Source organism: Pinus tabuliformis, chromosome 6, assembly GCF_031772625.1.
Source record: "Pinus tabuliformis cultivar Carrire ecotype Pingquan chromosome 6, CPIR1, whole genome shotgun sequence".
Taxonomy (NCBI): domain Eukaryota; kingdom Viridiplantae; phylum Streptophyta; class Pinopsida; order Pinales; family Pinaceae; genus Pinus; species Pinus tabuliformis.
The window spans coordinates 193,589,382-193,603,401 of record NC_142292.1 but is presented as its reverse complement, the minus strand read 5'-3'; the positions used below and the strand labels follow the sequence as shown (position 1 = coordinate 193,603,401).

Genomic DNA, 14,020 nt, shown 5'->3' with positions numbered 1-14,020 from the left:
TTGGACACTGTGCTGTGGGAGCTCCTAGGGGCTTGGGGTACTTCTTGGAGCTATGAGCAACCATAGGGTGAGTGGTTCACCTTCCCCTATTGGTACATTGTGTACAAGGAAAGTGGTTCACCTTCCCCTGTGAACACCCCATGATGGTTGACATGTGTGTATGGAGAATGGTTCACCTTCCCCTACGATTGATGACACGTGTGTAGGGTGAGTGATTCACCTTCCCCTACAATTGACATATGCATAGGATGAGTGGTTCACCTTCTCCTATGGCATATGTGCAAGATGAGTGGTTCACCTTCTCCCGCTGATGCCCCAACATACATCCTACCCATGTAGTCTGGGACTCATGGGAAGTACCTCTCATTTGCTCAATGAGTTGGGAAGAAAAGTGGTTAGGGACCATAGCACTACCGATGGACGCATCGTGTACTGTCATACTCCCTATGAGTAGGACGCATGGTGTTCAACAACTTGATCTGGGATCAAGTATGATTGAGGTTCTACCTCTGGACTGACTTTTGTCAATGGAGAGTGGTAAGGTCTCGTGACTCATTCTCAATCGATTCTTCTTCATTATTCATATCAGTGTTCAACAAAGCCGAGACGAGATGAGATACAGAGATGGTTCATGACGTTAAGATGGCATGATGGTCTATGATGATGGATGGATTGGCAGGTGGAATTCTCCCTAGTTGAGAGGGAGTGTTAAAATTGGAAACTAAGGCCAAATTCCACCTTGGGACAGCTCATTTGATGGAGATGATGATTGCATTAAATTCCTCTGTTCGAGAGGACCAAAATTGATATAAAGATCATCTAATTTGGACAAGCGTAAGTGTGTTCTTGAATTTATGCCCACACATGTGCAAATTGTTTAGGCCGGCCACATCATCATGTAGGCTCATGAATCCCAATGGATGTGTCTCTTCACCCTCAACGACTTGTATAAATACAAGTCACCTCTCACCTCGACATCGTCATCACTCACATTATTCTCTCTCCTTCTCTCATTGGTTCATACAGCTATTGAGCATTCTCTCTCTCTCACACACATGTGGCACAAGGAGGTCAAATTTCTGGATAGAATTGCAGGGCTGAAAATTTCAAGAGTTGACCAAGTTTGACTAGTGTTGACCAAGGACTCTTTGACCAATTTTGACTGCGATTTTTGGAGGATTACTTCTATTTCTCTAGGCCGCATTACTAGGCACAGAAATCGAGAAAAATTGGGCACTTTGATCATTGTTGACTTCACGGTTGATTGCACTTTGACCGCAGAAAATTACAACAAACTTTCTCTCTCCTTTCACTGAATTTCACTTGACTTTGAAGGATTGTTTTGGGCTGACTTTGATCAACAAGAAAGGCCGAATTTGAATAGGTTTGACCGAGCTCCAAGTGGACTATTTGACTGCTGTGTTGACCATCATTGACTTCCTGGTTAGGGCTGATTTGACTGTTCTTGACTGAGAAGCAATATTGCAGATTTTACAGGGTTGTTTTGTCTTTGATTTGGCAAGTCAATTTTGACTTTTGTACTCTCTCTCTCTCTGTTGAACATTTGATATAATAATAAGAAGAATTGATCAAAGGGTTTGCCCCACATTGGGCTTTTTCCCTGGCATTCGCCAAATCTGGTGTCCTCTTGTCTTGGCTTGTCTTCTACATTTTGTTTTATCTTCTATCTACAATTATTGTCAATGTGATTTGCGGTTAATGTCATTGCTACTAGAAACTAATTTGGAAATTGTCATTGGGTTGCTTAAAATACATTGAAGTAATTGTGCTAAGCATAGAACATACCATTGTTAACTAAACTTAACAAGGCTAGTCCTTGTTGTGGAGATGTCACTTTGGGATAATGAAGGATTGTTCATGGATATCTTGTGCGTATGTTTGTTGAATATCTTTTAATGGTTATTGCATGTAATATATTTGCTAGGGTTTTCTATGTTCTTGTTCAACTGAATATCTTTATATGGAATTTTGGTGAAATATTGTATGGTTTAATAGGATAATCTTGGACATCCCTTAAGAACCTCCTAGAGAGCTCTTGTATTGATTTTATCCCCTCATAAAGTGATGCAAGGGTTTTAAAAGTGCAAAACTAGGGTTTTCCCCTTACTCCTTTCTAGGGTTTGATATAACCATAGTATTTTTTTCCCTTAAGACTTCGACACCCAAGAAATAGGCACTGACTTCCACATAGATGGTCAAAAATCAAAAACTTCAAAAATCTCTTATTTTTCTTCTCTTCTTAAAATTTTGGCCCCTAAAACTTTCAAGCCTAAAATTTCGACCCTTCAAGGCAAGTTGCTAAAGTTAGGGTTTAAAGTCAAATTCAACTAGGGCATGAGTGTTGACTTGGTTGGAAGACATTCTACCTTGTTGAGCCCTAAAACATCAAAATCTAGCAATTTGCATGGTTGGAAATCCCTCCCTAGGGCCAACTTCATCAACCCTAAGCAATTCTAGGGCTAGAGAAACCCTAATTCTGCACTAAGGCTTCAACTTCGAGTCAATTGAAGATTTGTGGATCTTGTTGTTGATTATATCCTTACAAAAACCTTTTCTCCCTCCTTGTATACCTAGTTGTTCTACTTTTGGATCATATATCAAAAACCCTCGACTACGAGTTCCCTATAAGTTGCTTCTAAGGTACATTATTCCTTGCTAGTAGAATTGAGCCTTGTTCTTAGCTTGAGTATCTTGGCTAAGCCCATTCAATTGTCACCTTTGAACCCTAAAACAAGAATATCCTTTAGGTGACCTAAATTGGGGAGCCTCCCACGTGGTGAAATTCCACTAAAGAGAAGGAGGTGGATTATTGGGGTGATAGTGGCATCACCTCATTATTGTGTCTTGATCTGTCTTTTGCCTTGTGAGGCATCACACAAGACCTAGATTTTGAGGTAACTGTATCCAACCACAGAACGCAAGGGAGTAGTTGTAGAGGTGATAGTGGTAACCCTCCCATTGTTGCTCTCAATCTAGATTTGCTTAAAAAGGCTTTGCACTGGGGTACTAGATTAACAAGGCCCTAGACAACATAGGGTTGAGAAGCACAAGTAACAACCACAAAGATGACTAGGTGTATGATGCAAAACGAGTGTGTTCGAAACATGCTTTGGGCTAAAGTAGTTTTCACAACAATATACCTATTAAATAGATCTCTGACACTAACAATCAAGCAAAAGACCCAAAGAGCAAGATGAGAGGAAGCAAAAGATCTTTGATTGTATTACTTATGCCTAGATTCTAGATGAAAAGGGAACGAAGTTTGACCCAAAGAGCAAGAAACTAATAATCATATGGTACAACGACAGCCATAGAGCCTACAAATTGGTTGATGTTAAAAACAATCAATGGAGCTTTAGCAAAGATGTTGCAATTGATGAGGTAGCTAGACCTTTCCAAACTTCTTCAAAGATCAAAATCCTAGAACAACAACCTATTACAGCTAATGGTTCAAGCATCAAGCTTCAGAAAGTTCCACCTGAAATGGCGGAGGATTCTAAACATGAGGAGATTTTGAAATCTAATACAAGCAGCCTGAATCATGGTGACTACTTTCATAGGAAAAATCCCAACAAAAGACCAAAGTAGTGACACAACACCATTGGAGCAAACAAATCCAGTGATCAAGGGGTCATCATTGAGAAATAAGAGCAAGAAACATAATATAATCAACTTTACTCTAATGGCCAATGTTTAAGGAGCATATGAGCCATAGGTTTTTGAGGAAGAAAAAAGGAGACCTAAATAGGAGAAGGCCATGGTAGCGAAACATGAGAGTTTGATGAAATATCAGACTTGGGATCTCACAACTCTTCCACCAAGCAAGAATTCCATTGCTACAAATGAGTGTATAAGGTCAAGTACACAAGGCAAATGGTACACCTGACAAATACAAGGCATGATTGATTGCAAAAGGGATTTCTCAATGAGATGGCATTGAATATGAGGAGATTGTTGCTCCTAAAGCAAAGACAAACATCATTCAATTAATTTTAGCAATGGTGGCACAATTTCGTTGGATGGTCCATCAAAAGGGCATGAAGAGTGCCTTCCTCAATAGAGATTTGAAGGAAGAAGTCAACATCTATCAACCACACGAGTTTCGAGTACAAAGGAAGGAGCATCTTGTTTATAAACTTATGAAGGTTCTAAATAGCTTAAAGCAGGCACCTCAAGCATGGTACGTTAAAATTGAAAGGTACTTGGATGAACAAGGGCTTCAATGAAATCCTTTAGATTCCAATCTATACATCAAAAGTGTTGCAACAAAATCATTCTAGGCCTCCCACATTATTGTCTCACAAACAAAATATGCATGTGGTTTGCTTGACTAGTTCAAAATGATAGATTGTAAAATCTTGTCTACACCTATGGAGAAAGAACTAAAGCTTTCAATCAAGAGTGATTCCAGTCAAAGGTGACTCTAGAACAACTAATTAGTCAATCCATAAGCAACCAGTGTGTAGATTGAGATATATCTTATAGCCACTAGGCCTAATTTGAGTTACACTATGAGCTCACTTCCAGATTTATGACAACACCAAAGGTAGAGCATTGAACTAACACAATTTTGGGATATGTGAAAAGGACATTTGACTTTGACATTTTGTCCAACAAAAGTAAAGACTGTAGGTTGTGTGTATTTACAAATTCAAATTCGGCAAGTTAGGTGGATGATAGAAAATCAACATCTGAACATGTTTTCATCCTTGGCAAAAATACAGTCAAATGGACCATCAAGAAGTAGTATGCAATAGCCCCTTCATCGAAAAAAGCATTATATTGTTGGGCATTGGATAATCCAACGCTCCCCGTGTGTTTCACGACATGGCTTAACTGCCTCTCGTGGATCTGTTAACTCTGGTGATGCGTCCATTTACTAACACCTATGGGTTTTGGTGTAACGGCAATCGTGATTCCAACAAGTCGTATCAGAGCCAAAGGTCTCGAGTTCGAATCACACCCGGCTCGTGTTGGGGGGGATATTGTTGGGCATTGGATAATCCAGTGTTCCCCGTGTGTTTAGAGACATGGCTTAACCACCTCTCATGGATCCATTAACTCTGGCAATGCATCCATTTACTAACAACTGCGGGTTTTGGTGTAACGGCAATCGTGATTCCAACAAATATCACAAGTGGTGAATGGAATGTGTGAGGTAGATTGGCATAAGACGATTCTTTCAAACATTAATCTAGTCTTCCATTAGTGTACCAAGCATGTTGAGATACATTGCTACTTCATTAGACACCTTGTAGAGAATGAATTTATTGAGTTGCGATATTATCCCACAAAGAACAAAACTACAAACATTTTCACCAAGCATTTGGGTCTTGAAAAATATGTAAAATTTCGACATAAGCTTGGTTTTGTTAGTAGATTGATCATTAAGGGAGGGTGTGAAAGTAAATATCAAATTATAATGGCCAATTAGATATTAGAGATGGGCATTAATAAAGTCACTTAGACTTTAGGTCATTTTATGCTTTTATGCTTTATTTCACTTTACTATGCTTTTTTTGTCTATCCCACATTTATAAAGTGGATTCATTCGACTCGCTTATAGCTTTTTATAAGGAAGTTTCACTTTCTCATTAATCAAGCAATCTTGCTTTTCTTTGTGTTTGTGCTAGCATTATGTTGACCTGATTTAGAAATCAAAAAACTTTGAACAAACCCTTTATAACTTGTGAGTTGTAACTAAGGAAACTCGTTTAGTTGAACATGAAACTTATCCCTTTTATCTCTTTAATTCCACTAATTAATAATATGGCCTCAATGGTAGTTTTCAATACAATAGACAGTAATTTGTTAATTCTTAAAAGCAAACCTTAGTATGATATAATATGCTAACATGTCTTTTTATTATATGTCTTTAACATAACTTGTAAGTTATACCTTCTCAAAATTTAAATACTCTAAGGTGACGAAGCTTATTCCAAGGCCATCATGATGATTCAACATAGGCACAATTTCCAAGAACAACCATGCCTTCAATCATTATCTTTTAATCACGTAGCTTAACAATTACTATGGTTATTATGAAAGGTGATAAATTCCCTTTGAGCACTATCAACATAGACCAAACAAATACAAACCAAGCAAATAATGTGTACATACTAGGCCAAAATTATAGTGTTGAATGAGTTTAAAACAAGGTTTATTGAGAGAATGTCCCAAGAACAAATGACTTATTGCATGTTAACTTCTAAAACCCATCCCTGACACTAGAAGAACCAATGCAAAAAGGAGTGGATAGAAATATTGGCTAATAAAAAAGGAAACAAAAGTAGGCCAATGACTTCACAATTTTGGATGTATCTTCCCACCTTCAGAAACATGGGCATAAGCGTAAAGGCTTTAGCCTATTAATGGGTAAGATAATAGAGGAATAGTGGTTGGATGTATTGATATTGAGAACTATAATGTAAAATCATTGCACCCTAGTCATTGATCGAAGGTTGTCATGATTTATTGCATTGTAATGCAAATGAATGAAATGAAGCCCCCTTTCCAAATTATTATTTCTATTCTAATGTATGGTGATTATGTATTTCATTTCTATTGCTTCTCTATTTTGTATGATGATGGCCTTTTTATTGCATAAGCTATTATGCCTTCAAGTTTTTATGAGCGATAATCTAAATGAAAGTCGATAACAGTTACCTTTGTATGTGGACGTTGATATATGAGGATCATATGTCTATAGCAATGTTGCAATTATCGTTATCGGGATATTATCGACGAGGGGAAAAAATCGGAAAACAAAACAAACAAACAAAAAATCGTAAAAATTAGGAAATAATCGGGAAAAAATCGTAAAATACAAAAGTATTCCTTTTTTTTTCAATTTTTTTAATATCTAAAGCATCTACAACATAAAATAAATACATTGACACATAAATATGATAAAAGAACTAATATATAAGATGTGTAATATCATTTCTAGTGCTACATCACACATAACAGTGAATCATGTCCTGAATAGTAAGTCTTGACTCCTGAGTCCCTACTCAGCCTCTAAATATCAACAAAAAATATAATAATGTATCTCATATCATGAGTCATAATGTCATATACAATGAAATGAACCAAATAACTAAAGTCTAATACTACTGATTTCCTCTGCCCCTCTTGCGAGAAAATGCAATAGCTTTCCCTTTCCCTCTAGATGTAGATGCCAGTGGAGTTGGCAGTGGACTCTGCTGTGCTCTAGACGCTGAAGAACTAGGAGCTATAGGAGGTAGACAACGTCCTCTACTGGTGACAGGGGTAACCTGGGTAGGTTATGTCACCTCCTCCTCCTCATCAAAAAATCGGAAAATTAAAGAAACAAAAAATAATAATAATAATAATTCCAAAGATTTTTCCCTAAAAAATCGCGATTTTTTCAAGTTATCGCGATTTTTTGTGAAAAAAATAACGTAAAAATCGGGCGATAATATCGCCAAACTCAAAAAATCGCGATTTGCCGATAATATCGTGATTTTCGCAACACTGGTCTATAGTATTGATTATTTGCTAAGAAGGATTTTTGGGATGGAAGTTGATCATGTCAACCTTACTAATTAAAGCCTAGCACCGCACAACCCTCTATGTCTCTACATAATGCTTCAAGTGAGACTTTCCTTATTCAGGTAATTACAAATGCCAACACTTAGACTACAATGTATCACTTGTTGGACACTCATGCAAACCTAGGTCTTAAATTGAATTAGCCCCACCAAAGATCCTCAACAAGCTAGCATACACACCAGCAAGTCCTCCTTGGTAGCAACACCTGCATCCCATAAGCGCAAAAGATCATCTCCCTCTCTCTACTCCACAACAAGCACACAAAGTAGCACTAGGGTTGTCGTATGCCACAAGACGCTAGTCTTCTTTTCTCACAACAACTACAAGATCAAATGCTTACTTTGCTCCTTTAGGTTTATCACAAACCCTAGTCTCCTTTGTTTCCTTAACGTAAAACGTTAACACTAGTCTTCCCTTGAAATTCCTCCGAGAACCCTACCACTCAAGATAAAGACAACAAATGCAAAGAACAAAGAGTACAATTAGACAAGTTTTCCCTAACTCTTACATCTATAACACAAACACGATTATATGAGTGAACAATAATGAAGTCAAAGTGTGTGAAATGACCCTCTCCTCCCTCTATCTATATGAAAGGTGAGGGTGGAAAACAATACAAGTGGACCTAGTCCACTACAAGAGACCTAATACGACATAATATAGGCCCACATGTGGAGCTCCCCAACTTTAGGTGACACATGTCAAGCTCCAAGGTATGCATGTCCAACAAACAAAGCCCCAAGGCTAAACACTCCTCAAAAAGGCTCTAATATTCCACCTCCATAAAGCTCCAATGCTACGTCCTAAACCGTGTGTATCTCCATCTCCTGATCCACCACACCCCCATGATCACTCCTTGACCCAAGCATCATCAAGCAAAGTTCAAGCCTCCATGCAAGCAACTGAGTGCCCCAGTGCCATCTAAGGCTCGATACCCTCCTCCAAGATGCCTAACTCTTCTCCAAAGCAAGTCATCTTCCTAAGCAAGCAACAACTCTCCATGTGTATGAAGAAGTCACCAAGCTCCATAGGTCTACAATGTTGCACCATCCCCAATTTGCATGCCCATCGTGAAACAACTAAACGACATCCATACAATATGCATTCCACATCGCATGAAGTATCCCCAACATGGCGTAAAAACTTTTGAAATTGCCCTAAAAAACTGACATCAAAGTCAACCATGACTTGCACCTAACCCTAATCGATGGAAACATGCCTTCATAATCAAACCTTTGGTGGGGTGCCCGAACATACCACTATCTTCACCATTGAATCACAACCCCATTGGCAGCAAACAATTTGTATTTTTATCATCTACTTTTGTTTTTCTAGAATATTGTCAACTCATACCAAAAGTCTCTCCAACTACCCCTAAAATTCACCCCCCTTTCTATAATAATTAGTGTAATATAGTCATAACTTATTTTTCTTTTATTTTTTACCTTTGTTAAAAGGCCTCTTGGATTCAGTTGACCTCTTCCAAGCAAATGCTCACTTGGGCTACAATAATGTCAAAGAAGTTGGATATAAGAGCAGATGAATATCTAGTCCCCATATCTCCCATATGTATATGTAAGGCATAGATCTAACAAGAGTTTTGAGCAAAAGAATTGATATTTCTAGACAAATAAAGACAAAGTAAAGAGAGGAGGACCATTAATACCGTACATATTTGAAAACTCAGTTTGATTTATATATAACTAAAGATGTACACATTAATGAAAAATTGGAGTAATTATACTGTACCATAGCCAATCTTCTCTAGTTTTGAGGCTGCAGCCGTGAAAGATTTTGATATATAATATAGAGCTCGAACCTGCCAAACAAATACTCTGCGAGTCCAATCAGAAATGGGTAATGTGATGGCTAATATCCGTGGATTCATATTTACCAATGACTGCAAACACCTATTGCCACATCGTTCAGAATATCACTCTTTCCTTTCTAAAAGCATATGAAATTAGTATAAGTATCTTATCAAACTCCAGAGATCAGTCTCCCATTCGTCTACCTTTACATGTGGTAATAAAAAATGAAGGGCAAGCCTGGTAAGATGGCACTAGAATCCTTCCTATGCCAAGTGCAAGGGAAATGACTTTCTAGGAGTAAGGACACCACATGCCAACTAGCACTCACGAATTAGAACAAATTTGTTTTACCATATGTGTGTATGTGCAGCATACATGTCTCAAAAGATACAGAGAGAGGGAGGAAGAGAAATACCATCCGAGATGCAAAAACACTAGAGAGCTGAGGTGCCTGGTAGATGGAACCGTCTAGGACGTAATATGTAAGCATGGGTGTGACTTTCTCAGGCCCGTCGCGCTTTTGCTTTCGGATAACAAAAAGATGAGGCTCCATAACTTCATTCAACATATATTCAATGCCTGTCAATTTCCTGTTGAGCAAGATATGAAAAGAAACCAAAATAAGCAATTAATTGTATTAAAGACCGTGGTTAACGAAGATTAAAATGACTATATATGGAGCTTAGCCTAATGTGGTGAAGGCTAAAAGTATTCATGAACAAATAAAATACCCACATATTTATCACTTCTGTGTTCTTTCTCTTTCAGACTAAATCTGGAGTTTCGTTTTGTTAGTTTAATGGAATCATCCACTAGGGCCAGATGTCGCTTCTAATAGATGGATCTTTTTCATCGCGCTGGTTATGTTTTAGCCATCTTGTATATAGAGCAGTCCGCTGAACTAGATTTATCTTTAGCAGAAGTTGCTCGCAAAACTAACCCTAACCCTAGGCCATAATTCTTCTCCCCTGGACTTAATTTCCGTCTTTTGTTTGAGACGGAAAATTCATGAATGGAATATGACACATTTACCGCACAATTACAGTTAATTATCAGCAAGGAAATTAAAGATTTTACCGTATCTTCGTGGAGGAATGCCATAGAGTAACAAAATAAATGGTGAAAAGAAAAAGAAGCTCGGAAAGAGAGAATGAGAGTGAAAGAACATACGAGAGCTGGGAGATGTCAAGGGGATGAATAGAGCGCATCCGAAGTTGCTCGTTATTGCAAGTGTAGTCATAGAAAGGAGAGAGTGCGAAATAATCGAAGACGAAGTTTCGGTCAAGGGGGAAACTGTTGAGCCAAAGTTGATCTCTGAAGCAGATGCCTGTCAAGTCGGTGCCAGGAGGAGGGGGCATGCCTTCCATCATGTTCCCTCCTAATCCTCCTGCCTGCGGAAGCGGAGTGGCGGCCATTCTCCAATTTTAAAATGGCCTTCCCAGGATTCGAACAATGGACGTTCCCAGCACTTCTGAACAACTTGAATACGCTCACTTAGCCAGGTTCGATCTGAAGACCTCTATCTATTCACAAACGATTTTACCTCTGTGAGTTACGCCTTTTAAGGTATATAGAACTCTTGAAACTAACTTGTGAAACGGTAGGGTGAAAGGGCCCCTTTCACCTAGGTAAGTTATACTTTCTAATCTATATACAATTCCATAAATTACATAGCAAATATTTCTTATAGGTTATTTTTAGCTTCGTGGACGGTTAAAATAATTTCTTTTTTTCTTTTATAGTGAAATGGTATGGTGAAGGGGTCATTTATCATATAAAGAGGGATATCTTCAATTTGATGCTTGAGCAATAATTTATATAGCGGGGCCTTGCATTCAAAGACATCAAAGAAAGTTATGAGAACATGTGATGCTGAGCAATAATTTATATAGCGGGGCCTTGCATTCAAAGACATCAAAGAAAGTTATGAGAACATGTTAGCATCAGTTTCTTGCCATTGTTTTTTTAGTGAGGGGATTGTTGGAAGGTTGGGTCAGTGCATCATCAATTTGAATCGGAAAAGGATTGAATTGCAAAAAGCGAAAAAACATAGAGCTAATGGTCTCATAGACTATTTTTAATCTCGTGGACCTTAAAATATCATTTCATTTATATTGCAAAATTGTAAAAATATTTGTCTAGGTTAAACAAATTCCATGAGGCATTAAAGATGAATTACAAGAGGGAGAGGACAATATGGTTGGTAAATGCATTTTTTTTGGTCAAATTTTAAAGTCATGATCGCAGTGGAGGCTTGGGTGTTAAACATGGAGCATACGGTGGTTGGCAAAATCAATATTTATAAATAATAGATATCTATTGTTGCATGAAGTCACTTTTGGGTCATGTCTTGCTTGACAGGTATGATGCCAAGGACAAAATACTTCTCGTCTGAGATGATATGGTCATGTAATTGAAGGAAATGAACAATAGGTTGGTGTGGATAGAAGCAAGCATGGCTCTAGGCCCTGGATCAAGTAGCCAAAACCTTGTGGAAAATGCTCCTATTAAGGTTGATGCCTCCAATTCCTCCTAGTCTACATTATGGTTGTTTGTTCTTTGTCAATTGTGTTTAGTGGCAAGCCTAATAAGGCTATGATGCAATCTCTATATAGCTTTTACATAGTAATATGGCAAAAATAATATACTCTAATCAACACTATTATTTTTTTGGGTGATATATTTTCAAGGACTGATAGTCTCTGGTTTTGTGAATGGTTTGGTTTCTCTAATTGCGGACCATTGACAGGGAAAGGCCAAGTATTTATGCAACCTTCTCTTGATAATAAAAGACTTTATCTTACGGGAAAAAAATGGCTACAAAATCTATATTCTCAATTTATTTATGAGTGCAACTACTTAAGATTAGAGGTAGGCCCTACTCTCTGATTAACCTACATAGAACAACCAACTAATAACACGATAATAATCAAAGACATTAACAACGAGGGCTCTACAAATACTTTATCACTAAGATTTTTGTCTTTAGTGCAACTTTTTTGCATGTTGACATCCCACTAAATTGAATCTATCAAAATTATTAAGACTAAGAAATATGCTTCTTTGATTGTTATATGGCCATCAAGGCTCTACGCAGGCTTGGGATCAATGTTTGGTTTCTACTTTGGTCAAATAGGCCACCAATGTCCATTAATGAGTTTAAGGGGCTTTACTTCTATTATTAGCAATAAATCAACATCTACTTGTTAAGATAATAATGCACAGTTTAGAGTAATTTCCAAATAGAATGAATAATTCTACTAGCTTGTTATGACATGTTTGGACAAGTGAGAACTCTTCTCAATGAACCAATACAAGGAAATGTTCATCAATATGTTTATGTTCTTTTTAGTAATGATAATGTCATGAATCAAGCTTTCTTCAATAAATAGAATCTAGTGCACAATCCCAATGCAAAGAAATGGCATGTCACATACCAAATTCTCATTTATTTATACATAACTCCCTTCAACTTTAATACCCACAATATGAATTGGTAACTAAACAAATCACATATGTGAAATGGCTAGGGATTAATGCACATAACAAAAGGCTTTATTGTGTAAATAATGCTTGAAATAAGACTCATCTCAATGGATTAGGTTCATGTGCTTTTAATGGTCTACTTCAAATAGAAACCAATATGTATTTTTCTAATTATTTTTCTAGTTGTAATTCATTTGTGATAATGGAGGAGCTTTGGTGCTCCTTACGATCTCGTTCCCACAATGACCTTGTAAGCAAATCCAACACAAAATCATGTGTGTGTGTGTGTCCAACACTCGATAAAAAGGTGAAACCATTAATAAGAATGCCCACCCAATAAGCACCATAAGTTGTCTGCTCCCATTACCATTTGAATGAAATGGAAATTAAATGATCACATGAGAACTAGGTTTATCAAAAGGTTGTGAATGAGAAAAAATACATCAATGTTAAAGAATTAAGGGAACAACAATTAGACATAATCAAAGCTCTAAGTATGTGGTAAGAATTTGACACTCTAGTACAATAGATAAAACACCAATTACATCCACTCATATGCAAGGAGAGGGGGGTGAACCCCAAGAAATATGAGTCTGCACGCAATCAATAGGTACGACTTGTGGAAATATTGTTGTGGTTGAGTGTAACAGCCCCTAGTTGATTTTCCATGTAAATAAAATAAAAACCAAGGTGATGGAACATGTATTCCAAAGTTGAATGGTGGGTAAACATTATAGTGGGCATCACTTGTGGTTTATTAATCGTTATGGAAATTAGCAATGGCAAAGAGACAATAAATGGCAAATAATTAAAGGAATAAAGGAAAATATGAGAAAATGAAGATGAAGAGACAAAAATATGCATGCAAAGGAAATTAGAAGAAAAAAAAAAGGGAATGGAAGAGGCTAGACATCAATGATAAAAAGGCATCAAAGAAACAGTTCACAATTTTTTGTCAGTTTTAGCTTTTGATCACTTTCAAAAATAGAGCTCCAAGAGAGGGGGATAGAATAAGCACTAGGGCACAAGCAAGCAAGCAAAGGATAAGCAAAGGAATTGTGGGCAGCAGAAAAGAAGGTTGGATCAACAACGACAATAGGAGTTCATTGTAGGTAACAGATTGCATG

At 37.4% G+C, this 14,020-nt stretch overlaps 1 protein-coding gene across 3 annotated transcripts in view; it reads right to left on the bottom strand.

Annotated features, from left to right (window-relative positions):
* MED6 (RNA polymerase transcriptional regulation mediator-like protein) overlaps positions 1 to 11,049 on the bottom strand; it is a 52,578-nt gene extending 41,529 nt beyond the window's left edge. For 2 of the 3 annotated variants that reach the window (XM_089414705.1, XM_089414707.1), the window contains exons 1-3: positions 10,578 to 11,049; positions 9,823 to 9,997; positions 9,346 to 9,415 (exon numbers count right to left, since the gene is read on the bottom strand). In XM_089414705.1, the coding sequence (XP_089270831.1) occupies positions 9,346 to 9,415; positions 9,823 to 9,997; positions 10,578 to 10,822 (490 nt within the window). In that variant the 5' untranslated portion in view covers positions 10,823 to 11,049. The remainder of the gene's footprint in view (positions 1 to 9,345; positions 9,416 to 9,822; positions 9,998 to 10,577) is intronic. The other variant, XM_089414703.1, reaches the window with a different exon arrangement.
* Between the last annotated feature and the right edge of the window lie 2,971 nt (positions 11,050 to 14,020).